Raw genomic sequence first — 22,932 nt, 5'->3', positions numbered from 1 at the left:
TAGAGACATTCAACCTGCCTCGGCCATAGGTATTGCAGTATTTGCAACATAGAATGCGATATCATCATAAGGTACATATTAGATACGGTCGAAAAAAAGAAAATTACCAGAAATAATTCAACAAGTTACGCTCTAACCCGATAACGAAATACAGTCAACCAAAACAAATAAATTCCTCCTACGTTTACGTTCTTCGATATAAATTCACTTGTACTCGTAACATACGCACAAAATACATCGTGTAATTGAATCGGTATTGTTTTAGACCGGTTAAATGTTGCAGACATTGATTTACCGTGGCCACCGCACCTGTATCCATGTCGTGAATAATACACTTGTTTTATTCCTTCAAAAAAAATCGGTGCGAGTTACCTTTTACACGTTGTGGTTAATGGTGAATGTGAGTACGAGGAGTAGAGTCCTGCTAATGTCAGTGTGACAGAGAAACATGACCATGTAGTGTCGTCTCTTTCTAACAATACATAGAGCATTATATACAACATTATATAGTGTTTTTTTTAGGGTAGCGCTTTAAGTAACTACGGGGCATTTTCAGGTTAAAAGTCGAACGACTTTTTCTTTTTGAAGATTATGTTATGGTTCTAAATTTAAAATCTTATGCATTAAGAAAACTATGCTATCATAGTTTGAAGAGTATTAAATAAATAGTATATGGAATCATCCATTTGAACTAAAAAAAATATATTTATCTACCATACTTATATTCCCTAAAAAATGGATGTGTGTCATCTTTTACAATTCCTATTACGATACAAAAGATAAGATACATGCATGAAACAATTTGTATGTAAGAAGTTCGTAAGACTTACCTACTCCGACTCTTTTAACTTTTTATCAATACTCCATCACACAGTCTAATTCCTAATACTTGGTAGTATTTGTAAAACAAGGAACACAACAGTACACAGTTGTAATTGACCTACATGTCATGTTATCCCAAGAGAATTGGGAATCTATGTCAGCCGCGCCGTCATACTGAGTTTAAACCTCCGTACTGAACGACCGGATAATAATACAGCCTGTTATTGTAGAGGCTTCAGTAAATTCAGAAATTGAGAAAATAAATTCAAACACTTTTTGCCAGTGCTTCAGAATTTAACGAGGGAACTTTGTAAGATATGCATATGAAATCGATGTTAATTTTGGAGTTCATTATACGCAAAAAACATAGTTGTGAGGACAGTAACCGATAGGTATGAACTAGTTTTGTCACGCAAGTTAACCTTTTTTTATTCTACATTTAGTTAGTTGTTTTCGTCCATGTTAATCTGCCAACCCCATATATCCATCCATTGTTCTACGTTTAAAATAAAGTTATTGAAATCAGCAGTGACTTACAATTAACTAACAACGTTTACCTAACTCCCCATATTTACCTCCTGATGCCCTTAAAAATAGTATTAACAGCAAGCACATACCATTGAAGGAAAATTTCATTGAAACGGTAATGTTTCCATATTGAATATTGCTCTACAATTACCAGTTAAATTGACCGTCACTAACTGAAATATTTCCAAACCTACTTATAATAAACATGGACTCCAGTGAAGGCATTCCCGTAAAGCTCCAACCTTATTTCATATGAAACGCTTTGAACAAAAAATATTTAATTTGCCTTTGTATTTTAACAAATCCATAACGTGCCCTAAAGGAAGGAATTTGATGACACATAAACGGTATGCCGGTTGCTAAAATAAAATGAGAGTCGTTTGTGTACGAAGCCAGAAATACTTTGTGTTGGCTTCATGTTGCAATATCTAATAAATACCTTATACTATACTGGACTTCAATTGTTTCATTAGATGATGAGAATAAATGAATTATTTAAAATGAGCGTACTTCATAAACGAGGTGCTTTTTTATGTTTGTTATTTCAGAAAGACGGATGCAACGCAATATAATTTTGCGATTGTTTTCACGTTTCAGTGGCAGATTAAAAGTTTGAAAACCCATATTTGGAACTGGCCTATTTTATCATTATGTATAGGATTGTATCTACATAATAACTTCAACGACTACGACTAGTCAATAAAACTAGTCTGGTTGTACTGATTGTATTCAATAAAATCATCAACAACCTCAGTCATATAAAATATCAACGTGAGGGCCAATATTCAGCATATGTAGTCCCCTCAAGCACGTCCCGGGCCATTTGCTGGGCCCATAACTTTGTCCGCACCACTGCCCCCGATCTGAGCTCACTACCTCAAGAAATATGTTCGAAGGTGAATGAACTTGTGTAATGTCTTTTTGTTGAGCGTTTGGGATGGAAATCGGAATTTATGTAACTTTGATGTGCCTGTAAAGGCTGGAAAGTGTGCAAATAGACTCTACATTGCGTAAAATTTGTTTTTGTGTTTTGGTACATAGGGATGGGGGGAGAAAGATAGTTTGGTCTGAGATTTTTTTTCTTTGATTCGATCGTTTTCATATGAAACGGAATGTGATTAGTGAACACAGTGAGATGCCTAGTTTCTTGCTGATTTCGGTAAAACAGTTTGGAAGCCGTTCGTTTAAACCATTTATGGAAAATTAATGATGCGAAGGATCCAATTAAACGCAAAAAGCAAAATAAACGGAAAATTCATAAACCAAAAGAACTTCAGTAAATAATTAAAAACGCTCGTTCTTTTACACACAAAGCATGTGTGTATGGGCCGTGCTTGCAATATCTCGAGCAACAATGGAGCGACCCTGGCACGCCACTTCAGCCTGTTTTGTTCCACCCTCATTCTTCTGGTTGACGTTATTACTTGCCCTATTGTCTTCCACGGCTCTAGCAACATGTTAAAAATAAAGCTTTGTATGCATCGAGAATGTATCGCGACCCAACCCACCTTAGAACCAACATGCCTATAAAACCTCCACCTTTCATTAAAATCCGAAGCGAGAGAATTCCATTTTCTCAACATTCTAACGTCTTAAGTGTATAGTTTTAAGAGTACTAAAGTTTGCAAGGTCCATCGCGAAAGCCAAGTAGCTTTCAATAAAAAGCGACATCTAAAAGCCCTATTGCGGACATTCTTGGGCCGCGAGCAGGCGAGGCATCCCGACACTTTTCTGCACTTAACCCCGCTGGATACATACATCTCAGTATGGCGGACCACTATGTGACCGCAATTCGTTGCTGGAAAAATGAGAACGCTTTTATTGTCAAGAAAATAAATTGCGATAAAAGCGCGTCTCGCGACTAGCAGTGGAGGCAAAGCCTGCGAAGCCCTTGTTGGTTACAATTACGGGACCTTAATACGCCGGAGGACTGCAAACGAATTTATGGGCGTCTTGTTTTTTTCGCAATTCATTAGTCCCCCTTCCCGTTTAGAATAAGATTTCCTGCGGTAATGAAACGACGATTTTATGTGGTAACGATGCAATAAATATTTCTTTGCGAACACAAATGAATGCTACACTAGTTTTTCTGAGCCCGAAGGAGGTTATGTAACTGAGTTATCTCAGCCGGCGAGCTCTGGCGGTGGTTTTAATAAATTAAGTTGTCGGAGTGATGCAAGTTTGAAACTTCTTCTACCTTGTGTTATCTCCGTTATGGATAAGATCCTTGGTAAGTAATAGTGCTACGTAAAATGTCGTTATACCAGATCCAATTTAAGACGATTCGTGATACCAATTTAATTTAAAATGGAATAAATGATTACCTAACTGAATAGTAAGTAGTTATCCAACATACTTTTTCGTCTCTATGTGAATAAAAAATGAGTGAGTATTAAAAGAAAATTTTAATATTCAAACAAGGAAAGTAAGTATGAATATTTTATGAATTCTTTGTCGACCCTTGTTACGTTTTCGACAAATAATGTATTTTGATGGATTGCCGTAACCACCTCAATCGTGAAATCTAAATAAGCTACATGAAAATATCCGACATTTTGTGGGTGGTTTTTTACCCTTATCATCGTAAGCCTGTAGATTTTTACCCAACTGCTTATAAGCGATTAAGGGAGTTTAAAAATAAGGAGTACATATTTGTGGTTGGCAGGTTAATATAGGAACGTAACAGCCCATAAGAGACTCCATGAGAAATGGGTGTTAAGTGCAAAGTTGGATGTTTGCAGATAATGCCACAAGGCGGGAAAAACTTTGAAATAACTTAAATGAGCGTATTTATACACTCAAATCAGCTTAAACTACGTCGAAAAATTAATCATTTTCTAAACCAAACCCTCACTACTGGAAGTACTCAATATATCATGGATAAAGACTAAACGACAAGGAGCAGGAAACTTATACATATAAATAGAAATGTTCAAGTTAAATTTATTGACAACCTCAATACCCACATGGCTTGCTGTGCAACTAATCAACAGCAGCTTTATCCCTTACCACGATCTCTTTACGACGCTAGTTGCAATAGAGGAAGCGAGAGAGAGATCTATACCTACTGATCATAGTGTTGTCTCACTTTAACAATGACAGCAGTTCGATTTAAGTTTTCATAGTACAGGTGCTGGTTAACAAATCACTTTGCTTGAAATGCTAAGTAAGCTTACATCCGGAATTTAATGAACGGCTGTACGCTTCGATACAAAAACAGACAACTGTGTCTCGATGTATGTTTAATTGATTACGCGTAATTTAAAACGACCGGATTGAAATAGTAAACGAATGTGTGTAAATTTTCTTTGCTTTTTTTTCAAACGTTTGGAGTAGGAAAATATTAATCACAAATTTAAATTAACAAAACGGCAATTTTCTATATTATTCGCTTACGAATCAAAATGTCTTCATTTTTTTCTTGGAAAGAAAAGATTTTTCCTCTCTGTACGGTCTAGTGCTTGAATTATAACCGAAATCAATTCGAATACATAAAGTTTCATTTAAATAACAACCTCCTTCTTTACTGTAGTCGGTTAACATGTCAAACCATCACGTAACTGTAATAAAAGTAGTCCCGTAAATCAACCAATCATTTTACTTTGACCTCCTTGCGAGATAAGTTTATTAGTTTAGTGAAAGTGCTAGCAGTTCTTGATTCGGCCTTTCGGACTAGTGTCAGTAATACTAGGAAATGTATGAAAGATGATAGAACGTATGACCAAGAAAATTACTTATATATATCATATTTTTTTCGGCTTTCCAAAACTGGGTCTAACGTTAAATAGGCAGGTGAAGCGACAGGTGTTTCTAGGCAGAGTGTGTTAGTTTAAATACTTACATAATAATGAAAAACAACCAAATATTTTGGCAATTTTTAAATGTTCTTTTTCTAGTGCTTCTTTAATTCTAGAAATTGTCCAAATTGAGTATGAGTACAATTCATTTATTTACTTTAATGATGATTTCATTAAAATGTGATGGCCTCTATGTGTAGGTCCTGAGTCATAATGTGACCTGGTCTCTACCCATGAAGTTATCCAGTGAAAATGAGGAGAAAATCAATTTTTCAATATAAATAAACTATGACTACACAATGTAAGAGAGCCACGTTGACTTATGAGCATTTTCCTCAATATTTTCTCAAATAGAGCAGACTGGAATGTGAATTGCTATAGATAATCAATTTATATTACAAGGTTTGTAGTAAGTAATGTAATAAGTCACATTACGTACAGAATGAGGTTGGGAAATACAAATATTCCAAACGAGTTGGTATCGATTTATTAGTGCTTCACTTGTGAGTTTTTTTTTCTTTCCACGATTTAACTGTTGTCACTTTATTTATAAGTACAAGTTGCACTAGCTGATTTAAATGTAAAATTTTAATGTTTCGTGAAAAAGGTTTATTTTCCGATGGCAAAAAATAACTATGAACTCTATTAATACATTTACAACTTTCGATAGGGGTAAATAGAAGAAAAACTTCGCAAAAACGTAGTCAACTGTTTTCTAAGTCACGTCTAACAGTCTTTTGAGAGAGTCAATGCAAAGTCGGCATTAACAAGAGAATTCGGGAAACTGGAACGTAAACAACATAAAGTTTACGAAGTACGATGTTCTAGGGCTTAGTGTTAGCGTCACTAATCTGGCTAAAATGATTTTGCATTGGGGCTTCGTATTGTGAAAGCCAATAGCTAAGCTTGTAATCCGAACCGCAATCGCTTCAATGGGACGTAATAGAAAAGATTTGTACGAAGAGAGGTAGATAAATTAGAAAGCAATGATTTCAACATGTACTGAGAAATATTAATGAAACTTTGAAAATTAATAAATGTGTTGCTAGCGGGTAGGTATCGATGAAAAGAGTGAAAGCTAATCGGTGAACGAAATCAGTGAAAGAAATACAAAAGTTTGTAAAAACAAAAAGTTTCTAGATTAGCTCAATCACAACGTCCGTTTTTGTTAAAAGAAAATTGTTGCGAACGATAAGGTTTAATGATTCAAGAACAGATAAGGAATAATAAAAAAAGTTTCTTCGAAAATTCGATTTAGGTTAAATTTGATAAACATTTGGAAAATATACCTTAATTGAGCTAATTTCCTATGAACTTTTGTATACATAAACTAAATATAAACAAACAAAGACCAAAACTTGGTAATAACACACCAAAAAGTTTTAAATATCTCTCCAACACTTGTTCCTGAAAGCATTTATTCATTTTCATTTACGCTACATTTGGCAAATAAGATATAAGGTTTTTGTTCCAGCTTTTAGGTACCAGCAGAAATAGTGTGATAATTATATACCAGTTTAATTTAATTAACGCTGTGAAGAACCTTATTCCCATGAATAACAATCAGATAGTGTTAATCTAAAGTTATTAATTATATTAATTTATGCAACAGTAATAATAACGGATTCCAAATCAAATCCAAGGTAAAGCCAGCTCTTATTGTCGGCGCACTTGTTCTGAATCTAGGAGGAAACTAATTCAAAAGTGGGTATTTGACATCCCGATATTGTAATACTAATTTTATTTATTAAGACCGTCTCCAGACCACTAGCTCCTAGCGATTTGCTCATACAAATTCCTGCGCGCCTCGCTACATCGACTTCCCTTTCAACACTTCAATCACCTTTGAGAGTAATTAGCAAATATGTGCCGTTCAAGTGCCAAGTGAACCAATAAAATTATATGAGACACTCCTCAATAGCGCCCGAACCCATAATATATTAATTTTGCCGCCGATCTGTACTAACGATTTGGCAAATACGTGTTACATTCAATTTTGTTTGATTCCCGTACGAATTTTGGATCGTAAATATTTCGTTGGATTAACTGGTTTATTTATTTGATTACGGTTGTCGAACTTATGTTAAATTTGGGGATATTTCGTACCGTTTTCGCTGTAACTGACGAACATCTGATATGTTTTTCAATTGAATTTCCTTTTGCAATTTAGTTTAATGTCTGTTAAGGGTGGTGATTAAACTAAGTAATGCCACGTTACTACTTTCCCATTGAGACTATAAAAATATATCTACACTGTTTAACATTTATAAAGCGACTCGTTAAAACCCAATGAAGTGTTTATCTATTCAGAAGGACATCACGACTCTCTGTCTCACTTTTTCCAATATCGTTGTCCCTTTTAAGCTACAGCACTTACATAAAATTTTACATCTCGTAATTACGGAGTAACACGCTGTAAACATAGTGATTATTCCGCAGAAATTTTAAATGTCATTGTTTTAAAATTTGATAACGAGCTATAGTCCGATTTTTAATTCGAGGCAGTAAAATGACAATTGCAACTGTCATTTATACAAAAAAGGGTGACCCGCTACAATAGTGATGTTTGGAAATCTTACTACGACGATGACGTTTAGTCATGCTTTATTTTATTATGTATCAAAAATTTACTATTTCTATTAATTGAGCTTTTATAGTTGTAAGTTGATATTAAATTTGTTTTTTATCCAACCACTGCATAATGTCAGAATTCATCCAGTTTGGAGTTGGATGCGCTCGACTTTTCTTGCATGGTAAGGTGCTTCATCTTATACCAGCACCGCATTTGGCTTCAATTTTATATATTTTTTTTTTTACATTTAAAAACAGTCACCGTGCATGTCTTTTGATTAATTGTCGTAAATATACCTATTTTTTTTTATACAGAGCTAATTTGATATCTGAATAAAAAAATGTAAGCTCGACTAACTTTTGATTGTATTAAGTCGATTCTAACACATCACTATTTATTTGGAATTAAAAACCTGCCACACTGGAAATGTCATTTTACTGCCTCGAATTAAAAATCGGACTATAAGTAAATATAACGTGAAAGGGAGATTTAATTAAAATTTTAATCGATTTCCAGTTAACTATCTCGATTCCAAAATGCAGGAGTAAGCAGATGTTTCAGACTAATTCGTTATGATAGAACCGACATATTTGACTATGTTAATATTTTATAACAATACATCAGTTTTATAACTGACGGAGTGAGTGATACTTATATTTCAATATTGTACCTAATTTATAGTATGTTAAGTCATATATTTGACTGGATATTAAAATGCAATAATTGAATTAGAAAACAATGAACATAAGTAAAAACACTATAAATGAAACAAAAGATTTTAGCCAGTCACACCTTATTAATAGCAAAAACTTCTACTTTCAAAATCTCCGGGAGGTTTATCATCAAATACGAAAGTAGCTTCACAAGAAAATAACTACACAAAGTATATAAACTATAATAGGTAACAAGCTAACACGAGCACTTTTATAAGGGATGGTATTAGCCCACCTTATGGTGCTCAGTGCATTACAATCTCCACATTTACAGCGAGTTCAAGCATCGCTTTGTAATTTGTGGCGGAACACTAAACGGGGAAAGAAGAAGGATTGGAAGAGGTTGTATATGATGCAGTACCTATGTGATTTATGTCCTGAAGTGTATTTAGTGTTAGGTAGTCTATTATACACATGTCGGAAATTAATTGAGGTGTATATTATTTTTAAATTTAGGAATTCAATAGTAGTACTTAATAAGGCAGTTTTTCCAGGTAGTCGATTATTGTCATTCTCGGCAAAAGTTATTGATATTTTCCTACGTTTTCATACACTCACTTTTCTTGTTTCTACCTTTAGTCATTTCGAATATATGGAAAACATCGACATGAAAAATCAATGAATTAAAACGTCCTACAAATTCTACGGGCATAAACTTTGCTCAACATATATCCAAGCTATTCAAGAAATAATGGAAGAATAGTGATTACACGACTAACCATTTTTGGCATACCTCACGACGGCTCTGTGTAACTAATGAAATATTAAGGAAGCTCTTAGTACTAGACTCACGAAATTATGCTGGCAAAACCTTCTTCATCCAATATTTATAACCGAGCAAAATAATTCATCTTTCGCTTTCCTTCCAAGGTTTTATTATCGACGTACACTGGTTATAACAAAAGCAGATTACCTAATTAGGCGTACTACTTTGGTAAGCATGGCGCAAAAGGAAAGGTGACCGTAAAATCTTTATACTACGCCTTGGGGAGATTTTGTGTTATGTTCGAACATACGGCCAACAAAATTAACTAATACTAGCTGATTACTCCGAAAACTTCTTTCATAAGAAAGACCCAGACTTAGGTACGAGGAATAGAAAAAGGTTCGTTACCGAAGTGACGAAGTATCTAAAGATACAAAGCAAAAAGATCGTCCCAGAAACAGACAAAAGACGATATGATATAGAGCTCCTATTTCATGAAACCATTCCTCAAATTTGTAAACCCAGTCTCTTCATCCCGTTTATTTATCATCTACAAACTCCGGATTAACTTCGCTTGCAGTTCAATAGAATTATCCAGATGCAAGCCAGCGGAAAACAAGCGAGAAGTTGGCCTTTGATATATTACTTACCAGATGGTCATCGCAGTCTCGAAGATTAAAAGCGCTTTGTGTTAACGAGAACAATATTGAATGCAGCGCTAAAACGTACAAAGCGCTGAGTTTTGATGACGGATCCTTGCACAGCTAATACAGATTGTAATGTTCTAAGCTGAGGAGACTTGAATGAAAAATAGTAGAGAAAACAACCACTAGGTGCTTTGTGGTCAGGAATACAGACCGTGAGATCGTAGGCCTGTGTCTGAGAACTGACTAAGCGATGCTCTTTTTTTATGTTATTAAAAACTGCTAGAGTAACAAATAACTGGTTGGTTTGTGGAACAATATAATATGTTGTTTGAAAAAAATGTATATTTATAGAGCACGACAGTTACTTGTTTTAATTAAAAGGCACAAATGAGGGATGTTTACTCTAATCCATATTCAACGTAAAACGAAAGCTCCAGTTATTAATTACTGTTATTCATAGAAATAAACAGTTATTTTCCTTCTCAAAGGGAAACATAAGGAAAGTCTCGGATTAATAGGTGTTATTATTGTTAATGGAAATACGTAACTAGTCGATAAACGTCTATTACGAAACATTCGTGCTCTGTGGAGCGTTGGGACGATCCAGAGACCACCACCTCTTAGCCGCGTTTAAGACTATAGCTATTGACAGAAAGAGATGGCGCTCTATGTCATGTAGTCCTCTGTACTGCTCACACTTGTGGAGTAGTATTAGTTTAATGGAGTTGTGGTAGGCCCCCCGAGAGATAATCCCCCGACCGCCTGTTAGTTCCCGGTTTGGGATACACCGAATGTAAATTGACCACCATCGATCTATTTTACGTATGTTTGGTAGAGTTAGAGAGATTACTGATAAATTTGAGGGCTATTTGCGTGTTTTTAGATTCGTATTATCAGTTAGCTAGTTTTATTCTTGAATACTGAAAAAATAGTGTCTTTAAGTTTTTAAGTCTCACTTTCAAACAAAGTAGTGCAGTAAATTTAAACTATTTGGGGCAGACCAGACTAACAAAAATTATAGCATAAAATAAGGCATATAAATGGTTCTAATGATGAGCTAAAATATTCATACAAAACCAAACAATTAAATTCACATTTCAACCAAAGCTAAGACAAAGAAAATTATTAGTGCTTATAATAATAAATCTTGGAGGCCGCCCCGTTTCAGTGAGCGACGAAATGAATAATACGGAATAAACGAAATCTCGCATCACGTAATCCTATTTGCAAAGGACGTTGGAAGGGCGCGCCTACCCTCACATTATACAAACGAGCTGTGCCTGTTAATCCAAATAATAACTTATATATCTTGACTATTCTTGACAGCTGGGAATATTAATGCTGGTGACCCTGACTTTATCAGTAAATCAATTCTTTGTCGATATGTCATTTTCGAGTGATTAGTTGTTTTATGAGGCGAGACAGTGATGATTTTAAATATACATAGCTTTGGAACACCTCAGTTGGATGTTGGAGTATCTCTAAGGAATTAACAATTTAAAGCGAACTGAACTAGGTTTTGTAGATTAATTTATGGCTCATAAACAAGCAAATATATGAAATAAGTGTCACGATGTTGACTTTAATATAGCTTGGGGGGAAAGCTATAATTATTTAAATAGAAATCTAATAATATAAGTATGCGATTTAAAGATGCAAGTAGGAAGAATCCAAGCTTTTTTGTAGTCATTGTATTCACAAAAAACGGCGACCCAGTTTACCAGTCACAGAATAACGTCGAATAAAAACTAAAAAAAAGCAAAATGATATTTTCGAACCAAAACGAATTTTTCCCCGTTCCTTTATAAATATCAATAATAAATTGGCTCCATCCAACAGAATTACCAATATTATTCTTGATTAACTGAACGGTTTTTCGTTAAACTGCATTCGCCGAAGTAATTAATTTTACCTTGGGGAACATAAATAAATGTGAACATGCACTCAATTCGCGTAACGATATTTGTACAGGTTTTCAGGTTAAGATAATTGCTTAACGAATGATTAATCTTTACTTGCCTCCTTACTAGTAACCAAATATATTCTTATTAAATTTCATGAGGCTTATTTAAAGTATGACACAACGATTTGCTCTCTCGTATTTATCGCTATCTCCCGACTAGTTTTTGAACTAACCGAAGACTCCTCCAGTCCTTACTCATGAAATGGAGGAGCTTGCAATCTGCCTTTTTTATTACAGATCCTAAATACTTACAAACTGCATACAAGTACAGATGATCATAAAGTCTTAAATTGTATGTTAGTTGATGCAGAAAGTTTTTCCCCGTCGGTTATTAACGTACCACTTCTTGCATAGCAGGAACTAGTCGGTGTAACTATTGCTCTCGGCTAGCAATAAATTCCTTTTTAAATGTCAAAATCCTAGGCTATAATATTAATCATATTTTAAAACAGCACATATAAACTTTGATATTTACATATCAAACGCACACAACATTCAAAAGGAAAATGCATGTCTTGGGATCGAACTCAATTCCTATAACATGACAGTCCTACGTTCCCACCACTAGGCTACCAAAGCTTCATTAACTTACTAAAATATACACAAAAACCAACGCTGTTTAACATTTAAATTCTGAAATGCAAGCAACTAACTGCTTATAGCGGTATAAGCAGTTAGTTGCTTGCATTGTAACACATATTACACACGTCCCAAGAATTAGATTAATGCACCGCAATATCGCTACCAAGCAAATACTACTTTAATGTACGATGTAGCTATGTGAATTAAAATATATTTGACCAGTATATTTTGACCCGTACGAAGTTAGTGACGTTACCGCTGTCTGTCAAATGTAAGGAGCATCTTTTTTTTTTAAGATTTAAATTATGAGTAAACTTCTAAAGAATTTATAAGATTTTAATTATGAGTAAATTTCTGCTCTTTCTATAATAAATTGGTGAATTTAAATGTCGCACAAATGTCACAATTGTGAGTTAAATCGAAATTATTCACTAAGACCTCACTCCTGAACTTCATTGCGATTCTTTAAGGTATTTCTGTAAGTAGTTCTTTTTTGTAAAAGCAAACATTTTGTATTGATTATTTTATTATTAAATACATAATAATAAAATATCTGTCCAGTTTCATAGCCGTTAACCGGACAATTTTACCTAAGCAAAATCGAACTTCATCGAGCTCAACTTACACTGGCATAAGCAAAGCGATATTCCCAGATTCAAATTTAGAGTATTCTATTAGCATACCCGTCTAGTTTGTTTAGGCCCTTCGCTACGTGTGTGAGGATTGGACAATCGTTTTCGGGAACATTGTACTATCTGAAAGCGGCCTAATGCCGTGCATAACAAGTCGACTCTGAGCGATCCTGTTAATGTTGAGCCCACGGAATTGCGGTAAAGGATACGCCTTTATAGCTGGAGATAAACACTTATCTACATAAGCGTAAATAGTGATTTTGTTTCGGGTTCGAAGGCGGATTTGTTCCCGTCTTTGCAGGTTTACTGAGTTAATTTGGACATTATCACTCATGCCTTTAGGATCCTTTTGATAAGTTGAGTTAATTTGTTTATGTTTGGTCTTTTGTTAGTAAAATTTTGATATAGTTGCAATCCTTTCATATTTTTGTTCAGATAAGCATGTTAAGTGCCACAAAGAAGCTAATGAGAATCTGTTCTTTTTTTTCTTATTTTTAAGATATTCAAGTGCGAGTACTACCTAGTATACTAAGACAGTGCAAATGCCATGTTTAAACAACACAATTGTATGTGCAAACAAGTCTTGTTTAGCATTTACTCTATCTAATCTGATCTTTGTGGGCGACAATCAAAATGAAGTTACCAAAGTAATAAGTTACTAATGCTTTATAAGGTCTGTTTATGTAGATAATTATGATAATGTATTCCTGTTTATCTACTTTAAAATAATATATGATATATTTAAAGTACCTGTAATTTGCTAAATAAATGACACCAATGTCTATTAGAATCTATCGAACGTTTTTTTTTCTATATTTTGAAGCTGTCTCGTTTACAACAGTTTTCAAATTTCTGTCAATTACAAGCCAGTTTATTAGCATTGGGTACGTTCTTTAATATTGTTAATTTAATTTAAAATTAATTATGCATGAACTTTGATTGGAAGTTTAATTACATACCTACTTTAACATCTAATTGTTCAACGAAATTTTACAAAATAAAATTTTAATTAAAAATAAACTCTCAGCATTTTTTTGTAATTCCAGCTAACGAATTTGCCGAATACAATCTAGCTCAGCTGCAGAGTAGCCGAGCAAACTAAACCTAAGCCGAATAAACTCAAATTGCGATGCAACGGCTAATACTGTTTGTAGATTATTTTAAACTAAAACTCTACCACCATCTCTAGAACCCGTAGGCGTGGGAGCGAGATAGCAAGATACAAATTGTAGAGCGATGTCTCGCTTCCGCATCGACAGTCTATCTTATAAAGCTGGTGAAAGCGGCCTGCCTAATATAACAAGCTGAATGCAAACAATAACTTCTCGGAAACAAAATATTATTCATGAAGGTTTATTGAGGTAAATCGTTTTTTCAATTGTGATTTTATGATGTTTCGAATTTTGTATAAGGTAAATTTAGCTATAATAAGTATTTATTCCATGTAAGGAAATATAATGATAAATAGAAAAACGCGTGGCTGACAGGAAAAAGATAACAGGAAAAGGATGGATGCGCAGGGCAAAGACGGAGAAGAATGTAAAAAAAAAGAAATAAATCTAGGCTCAACATTCGGTTGGTCAGGACTGATGATGAGCTATCTAGCAATTTAGCAATTCAACAGTATATCAACTACGATGTGTTGTAATACCTAATGGAGATGCGAACTTACTACAAACATCTGTGAGCCAGTGTTGTGTTTTGTTTCAGTTCACTCAAATACCCCGAAATCAAAAGGTATGGGTCGGTGCTAGAACATCAATTAGGTTAGAACAATATTTATAAACTAAAACAGACTGTTTATACAGGTTTTATCGATCCGCACTCAAAGTGTAACATCGGAAACCTATTTCTGGGATCACAGTCTGTCAGTCCACCTGTCACCATGTTGTATCTCATAAACGTTACAGTTGTGTAATATATTTATATTGCTAGTATAACAACAAATCAAAATCGAGTTCAAGGAAATGTAGCCATTTATTTTTTGCTAATTTCTATGTATTTTTCTGTCCATTAGTACAGAATCCTCGGTAACACGAATCAAATTCGCAATGGACTAGTTTCTACGCGAGTAACTAATAATAAACCATAAATACTCAAAAAAATATTTTAGATAACTATTAGAATAATAGTGAACATTTAAATAAGAATGTGCTTTCAGTATTTGTCTAAGAGTTACTATGGAATCAGGTCTCCAAAGAAAATTCCATTAACTAATGTTTGTTATTGGCCAAGGACTGTTTTACTCGGCAACCGTATAAAAATCACTGCCTCACTGGTTACTCAACTTTCGAAAGAATCGCGGAAACTTTAGAGGCAAAAAAATAAACTTTATTTGCCAAACAAATGGAAAGTTTTAATTGAAAAACAAAATTCTCGAGAGAAAGGCTTCATTTTCCAGGTTTCTTAAATGAAGCGGCGATTCCGAAGTCTAATTGAGTGATGTTCTGGAATATAATTTGCGTAAAACATTTGTGGTTTAAGAAAAACGTATTTTCGGATATTCATTCTTTTTTGTTCGGATTCATTTGTTTTTAAGCAGTACAGTATAGTTAAATGAACAAATACAGATGTAAATAAGACACTACAGTTTACAAAGCATTCAACACTGTTGGAAATATCAAAGAAATAAAAACAGTTGCCTCTGAAATAGTCTCAATAGAGCATTCCAGTCACAAACCATTCATTTTTCGCCTCTAAAGTCCACAAGTCACCTTTGACCAACTGTAAATAGACAAGGTCGCGCCCCACAAACAGCCCGAACAACACTTCCACTCATCACTCGGCCCATTTTCTTTTCATTAAAAAAGAGGTGACTGAGCGTTTTCCTTAAAAAAGACGCCTTTCTAACCAGCCAGTGTTATAAAAAAGCCGGGAAAGTGCGAGTCAGAGTTTCAATACTGAACGTTCCGTACAATTATAGTAAAAAAACGAAATTGCAAACAGAAAAAAATTCACTTATCGAAATAAGGGCCGAGTGACCTATAACTTGAACTCGTTTTTTTTTCATTTTTCTGCATACTTTTTTTTTATACAACAAAAAAAATATCATCAATACGTCATCTTCGAAAATTTAAACTGTTTTGCTATTTATTTATTTATTTATTGGATCGGATCGCCAACAGAGGCTACACAATTACATGCATATTAACATTTTGCGTACAATATTAGTGTGCGCCTCCAATTACAGGCGACCACATCATCCACCTATTGTCTAGGTAGGTACAACAAGTTTGATTAGGCAGAAATAATTAAAATACAATGAACAAAAATCATAGTAAGAAAATCAAAATTAAAAGTAAAACAATAAGAGTAAACATAATAATAAACTAATTCAATCAATAATAAACAAATTCACTATCATGTGAGTGTCTCACGAACAGAAGTACTGACAGAAAAGGGACTAATTAATAGGGTTTTGTTTTGGCTACGGGACCCTAAATAAAACACAACACTCGTATTGAAGGCAAGGTTCAAATACTTTCAAACAGGTTATCAATGTCACCCTATTTCAATAGAACTCTACAATTTCAACGCACCATAAAGTGTCTGGAGTTAACAAACACTGAATAAAGGATAATGTTCTTATAATACTTCGTTCATAATTTGTATCTGATATTAACAGCTTTTCGGTGAACATAGAAAATGCTTTAAAAGAACAAAATGTTCAAGCATTTTTAGGAAAATCTTCTTGAAAAAATACAAAAAGGTTTTTCTCCTGCAGCAAAATTTAAACGCCTCAGTAAATTACTTTAGTAATTGCTTTAAAGACTAACTAGCAAACTAAACAAATGGGTTTCCCGTCTAGGTTCAGTCATTCAAGTTATAATCTACCTGGTAACGATTTTAGCCAGGGTAAACAGTTGCAGTGGCTATTTCGTAGTGAAAACTTAGTTAACTAGAGCCGTCGCACGCTAACTCCGTTATCTCATCCACTGTAACCACTGAAATTTTTAAAGGTTTTAGGGTTTTTACCGCACCCAGAGGGTGAAAATGGAAAGCTAGCTAAGCACCGTCTGTCCTTCGGTTCGTCAAGAAATCGTATCTCATAAAATGTAATAGTTAATCTTAACAAATCTCATTTAATAAATAAATAGTTTTAAATTTTCGAAGACAATGTTTTCCTGTTGCCGATGTAACTACAACTATTAAAATAAAAATTGAGTTTAAGCATCCATTGCCACGGGTCACAAATTCGATGAGTGACCAATTTTAATGTTACGGAACCAACAGTTAGACGATTCCTGCTCGCACTTGGCTGCTGTTATTCTTTGGACGTTTATTTATCAAATAACCTCGTCCTTTTTTAGCTTTTGTACAAAAATAATTAACCTGGAGAACTTCAGTGGCCTGATTACTACTTCCAAAATATCGTACTGTTTGTTAATGGAAATGCCTGGGAGATTTTCTTCGCTTAATTAAATTTGAAATTCTTTTTATATTAAAGTGTTTAAAAAAAGTGAATTTTCATTAAATTTGTTACGTTTGAGAACTTCTTTATTACATATTACACCATGTCACAAAAATGGCTCGAAAAACCTTAAAGAAAAATAGTCTTGACCATCGATCAGTATTGAGGTTACAAGCTAAAAATCCTCTTAAAAAATCTACATTAGCACAGCAATTAAAAACACAACCTTACTTTAAATAATCTGAATAAAAACACGACGTATTCTCTTGTATAAGCCAACGAGGTGAACTTTACTTAATTAAATACCTTTTACACAGCTCTTACACTTGGGCGCCATTATTTAAACGCTTACCTGAAACAAATAAACGGAAACATTTAATTTATTTTTAGATCAAGAATAAACTTTTTATTTTTGGCCGAGATTTTATGAAGTTTAGACTTTTTTTTCTCGACCTCTTTCATGGTAATGCGATAATGAAAGTCAGTGCAATTACTCTTATACTTCAAAATTAGAACACAATATGTAGGTACAAATTATTCACGTTTGCAAGTCGAATATGACTTCCAAATAACACAGAATATCATAATGTAAGCATACTATTTTCCTTTGTTCCGCTATCCCCACAACTCATCTCAACAACGTAATTTTGGCACTAGAACCTCATTAGTAACTTAAATATATGTATTCAAGGGAGCCAAGTACTTGTATTATGCAAGTGATTCAACTGTAATAGTGCTTTGCCCGTGTTTCTTGGGGCCTACCACGTTCTTATAAATAGACGAAATATATTAAAATATTTATTCTGCAAATAAGAATAAATTATTTTAATATCACTTTTACATGGCCTTTTTTATGCTGGAGTTGGAATTTAACTGGCTACCTTAAGAAGAAACGCCAAAGCAAACTCAGGGGTCATCGCCTCTTTTGAACTTCGTACAATACTGTCTTCCATAATGAGAAAATAAATGCAGTGTCTTTCTGGAGGACTAGCCTTTGAAAGAAAGAGTCAGATCAACATGATACGATTGTCGTTGTAAAAATGAAACACAGCAAACTATGCAGAGACGTGTCTCGCTTTTACAATTAAAATAGTCTTAGTTCGAGACTTGATAGTATGCCCCCCGTTAGCTGTACATCCACAGTCGGATAAACACAAGAGGCTTTATCATTTCCGAGCCTTCCATAAATCCGGCTTCATGCGGAACATTTGCAATGACTCGAACATCTGTTGCTCCTGCTCTTTGGAAAAATATGTGTCGTGGGAATATTACCGATACACATGAGTTAACTAAACTAATAGTAATGGTTTTGTTTTTGTAGATAGGTTTTCTGACTTTATATATTATGAACGTAGTACAACATGCGAATATACTGTGTAGGATCTTTTAATAATTTATACAGGCCGAAGTATGAATGATTGTGGTTGATGATGGAGACACTTTTCAGAATTGTGTGTAATCGAATCTGTAATAAAAAGGGGTGCTTCACTAAAAGTACGAAATAATAAAAACTCATTCTTATTACCCGTAATTTTGTCGAACTTAACCCAAAAACAAATTCAGGCTGAACACCTTTAAAGCACCTTATATTAATATTTATGCAAATGTCGATATCATTCGCAGCATAGACCAGAATATCAATGAACCTCCAAAGGTTTAAAGGACCTTTTTCGATACGCTATCGAAACTGAATCGATTTGCAATGGGATTTTAGCGATGCCACAATGAAATTATCCGGGCTTTGGATATCGGATATTAAACACAGATGGGCAACAGACAATAACATGGCAAATAATTTAATTAATGCAGCGCATTCAAAGTATCCACCAATTTAATCAATTAACTGATTGTGTGGTCACTCACCTAAATTCGAAATTACTAATGATAGAGAACGCAGTGCTGGTAAAACTGACAATGAATATTTAGTGCGGTTGATTGAGCACTATCCAATAAACAGCCACTCACAAAATGATGCCCGAGTAATAGAAAAAAACATTTCCGAATAAATGGGAGAGCCGAAAATAGATCTACATAATAAAAACCTTGACGGTTGAATATCTCAGTTCTGATAATGAATATTATTATCAGTCCATTGAGAGGAATGGTAATGAAAGGGCAGAGAGATGAGTGCAATCCGAGAATGTTCCAGTTTGCCATTAGCATACAGATTGATCCACACGCCGGAGACGACCGAAAAGCTGGTAATGAACCCAATTCAATATACATTCACTTACAATGAATGATTGTGTTTTAAGTACTACATGTATACTTTAAAGTATTGGAAATGCAATTGAATTACTTCCCGCTTTTAAATTTATTATTTAATAATCGTTTTGTCGCGGTCCGTCATAAACTGGTAAAGTGTTATTACGTACCTTCATTTCCTTAACTGCTATAGTACTATCAGTCTTTCCCGTATCCAATTGGTCATTTTGTAGCATCGTTTGATCGGTCATAGTACTTTCGTCTATTAATATATCTTGACTATTTTTCCTGGAATGGTTGATAACGTCGGGTTTCTCGGCACTCATCAGATTACTCGCGTTTTCGTTGGTACAGTTTTCTTTTCCTGATTTTCGGTCTTCGGCAGAACGTGATTTATCTTCGGAACTTTTTATTTTGAAACAAGATATCGATTTCTTATCTTCTTTTACTTCACCCCTACTAATTGGATCATTTTTATCACGTTTGCGTTCGTCTTTCTTGTGGTTCTTTGCGGCACTCTCTGACTTAAGGCGTTTTTTCTTGCCATTCCACTTGGAGTTGACATTTTTAGATCGATTGCTATCATCGCTTGTGCCGACGCTGTCGGAACAGACGGGGTTAACTAGGATTTTCGTTGATTTAGCCTTTCGCTCAATTTTCCTTAAATTCAGTAAGCTTCCGGATGAGTTTATGAGAGTAGGCGACGAGTTATGCAATGGAGAACTATCTTTTAACTCATCGCTGGAGCGGCGAACAGTAGCTGGGAGTAGTTTGATGGCTTTCATTGCGTCAGCAGGATTATGTCTTATTTTATGAGTACCAAGTGGTCCCATAGCAACAGGTGGACCTCCTTTAAACAGTAACGCCGTCTCAGTTGGTTGACACACACAAGCTAACATTTTCAATGGTCATTTATATTACTTAACACTATTATCACTCACATATTTGGTGTATTAATTGTAGTAACGACGCGAAAATAACTGTAAGAAACCAAAAATCAGAAAAATTATGGCTGGAAATCTTTGATATTATTAACGAGGAAATAAACTACTGGGCGAAAGTATCACTTTAGCGAGGGAACAACATCCCACATGTTTACATAAATAGGAACAAGATAAGCAACAAATCTCATAATGCATCATACATATGGCGCTCATATTAAACTCCCGCCGACGACAACATGTTATTTCTAACTGAATAGGGTAATCATCGCCATCATTCCGATGCTTGAGGCGTCCTTAACTTAGCGCTGGCTTTGAGTTTCTGAGCACGTGTTTGTGGATGAGCTTATTGTGTACCTACGGGATGTGTATTGTGATTTAAGATGCAGTCTGTATGAAGATGTGCTTTAACGCTGATGTTAAACAACAGAGTTTATGTTGATAAATTTTTGTGTTTTCATTATTATGATTATGTGATTAAACGAATTTCTTTTTTTATGATTTGCCTAAACAAAACTCGTCTATACAGTTATATCAACCGAACAAAAATACCAGTTTCAGAAATCAGTATTCTAACCATATAAAAATTCTAAACACCTACAATTCACTTCTAAAACATGCAGCAAAACAAAGAGAAAAAGAAACAACAGGCTTAAAAAGCGCTGAAACCCGCACGTAAAAGTATTTGCATCCAAAAATATTCAAAGTCATTTATAGAGTTAGCGAAATAAAATAAGCTAAAGCGCACCGCGAACACTTCGTACCGAATCCTTTCCCAGCGGAGGAAAAAGTTCAAAAGCCAGTTACCGCTTTATACCATATACAGGGTGGATATTTTGTACGAAGGTCGTGTTCGGGTATAAATCATACTCTCATGTAATGAACAAGGATTTTAATATTCGTTTTGTTATTTGAAGTAATAATGTTTTTGCGTTAATACAGAAAGGTGTTTTGTTATTTATTTTTTCATGACTTTTTGGTATTATTTCGAATCAGATTTTTCGTTAATCTAATTTGTACTGTACAGCCCTAAAAATACGTTTCAATTTGATTAACGTCATGGCAGTACATATCAACTAAGTTACGTCATGAGTGAAAAGTTGACGTTATCAGCTTTGCTGGAGTCACACTATGTCTCACGAGTCTGTATTATCGTGCCATAGATCTCTATATGGTCTACAACGACACTTTCTTATTGAGATTGGCCTCTTTTTTACTTTAAATAACTGGTTGACTACTTGAACTTACGTAAGTAAGACTCTTTCGTGTTTTTTTTTTAATTTTGTTTAAGTATTTACTAAATTCGAAATTTGGAAAACTAACATTCTTCTGTTACAAATTATTTTATAACGTATTTTTGTGCTCTTATTCGAAATTCAAAATTGTATCTGTCTAATTTGTTTTATTTTTTCGTCTCATTTATTAAGAATGGGGCCTATGCGAATAAAAAAGGAATCATTTGAATACAAAACGAGTAACAGTAAAAATATGAACATTGTTTGTTCTGTACTCAATCGAACGAACAGTTATTGATGACAAAGGTAGCTAGTAACTTATAGTCACGGAAGAATAAAAACAAGGTCAGTGTAAGTAGGTTTCATATTAATGAAACAATTTATAGTCGGAATATTTTACGTCGCAAATATTGTAACATTTCTCTTTTTTTCGAAGCAAATGGAAATGACAGAGCAAATTCCTACAAAAAGAAAATGTGAAGTATCGCTTCTTGGTTTTCCCATACTCTTATACACACACAAGTAAATGAAATGAATCTTTTTATTACTAAAATGTTTTTAATAATATACAGTCGTGTTCAAAACGGCGTATAAAAATACAACCAAAATGTGAAATGTAATTCTCTATTTGAGGAGACCATTTTGCAAGTTAAAAGCATATGAAAACTTTTTACTGTTTTGTCTACTTCGAGCTAAATGTACTAAATGGGTCTGTTAACATAAAATCTTCCATTTTCATTTGAAAAGTAAACTTTAGCTTCATGCATGTACGTGATAGTATAGGAAGACTACGATAAAGTAGGTTGGTTGCAGTTTTGAAAGCGGGACAGCACTACATTGCGTAGAGCGGCATCTCTTTCTCACAACGGCAATAGTCGTATTTTACCTCTAGCCCTTGCTAAAATTTTCTATGTCGTATTGTCAATAGATTCTTGGTCACAAAAATACGTGTTAAAGTTTCCTGTACATTGCTATTCAAGGAAATTCTGTCTCTACAAAATATCTAGGTATGGTCAGACCGAGTGAAGGAATGCTTAATATTGAATCTACGAAGACCGTCACCAATGTAGGTATTCAGGTCTTTTTTATTTGATCTGGATAGAATACGTGTACTGGAACTTTCTCGCTGAATAGAAAAATAAAACTCTTTGGGAATTGATGCTGTAAGAAAGTAAGAG

At 34.2% G+C, this 22,932-nt stretch overlaps 2 protein-coding genes across 3 annotated transcripts in view; both read right to left on the bottom strand.

The window, feature by feature from the left end:
• LOC113495597 (apoptosis-stimulating of p53 protein 2) overlaps positions 1–22,932 on the bottom strand; it is a 264,952-nt gene that overhangs the window by 53,369 nt on the left and 188,651 nt on the right. The window lies entirely within an intron of this gene.
• Positions 16,286–21,829, bottom strand: LOC113495598. Its single transcript, XM_026874393.1, has 2 exons — positions 19,749–21,829; positions 16,286–17,725 (listed from the first exon to the last, which is right to left on the bottom strand). The coding sequence occupies exons 1-2, from the start codon at positions 20,475–20,477 to the stop codon at positions 17,714–17,716; spliced, it is 741 nt and encodes a 246-aa protein (XP_026730194.1). The 5' UTR covers positions 20,478–21,829; the 3' UTR covers positions 16,286–17,713.

The sequence above is a fragment of the Trichoplusia ni genome, chromosome 7 (genome assembly GCF_003590095.1).
Source record: "Trichoplusia ni isolate ovarian cell line Hi5 chromosome 7, tn1, whole genome shotgun sequence".
NCBI classification, from domain to species: domain Eukaryota; kingdom Metazoa; phylum Arthropoda; class Insecta; order Lepidoptera; family Noctuidae; genus Trichoplusia; species Trichoplusia ni.
This window is presented reverse-complemented; position numbering and strand designations above follow the sequence as displayed.

Bases quoted from the DNA above. Each gene is read 5' to 3' on its own strand.
- LOC113495598 (XM_026874393.1), bottom strand. From the start codon at position 20,477: ATGTTAGCTTGTGTGTGTCAACCAACTGAGACGGCGTTACTGTTTAAA.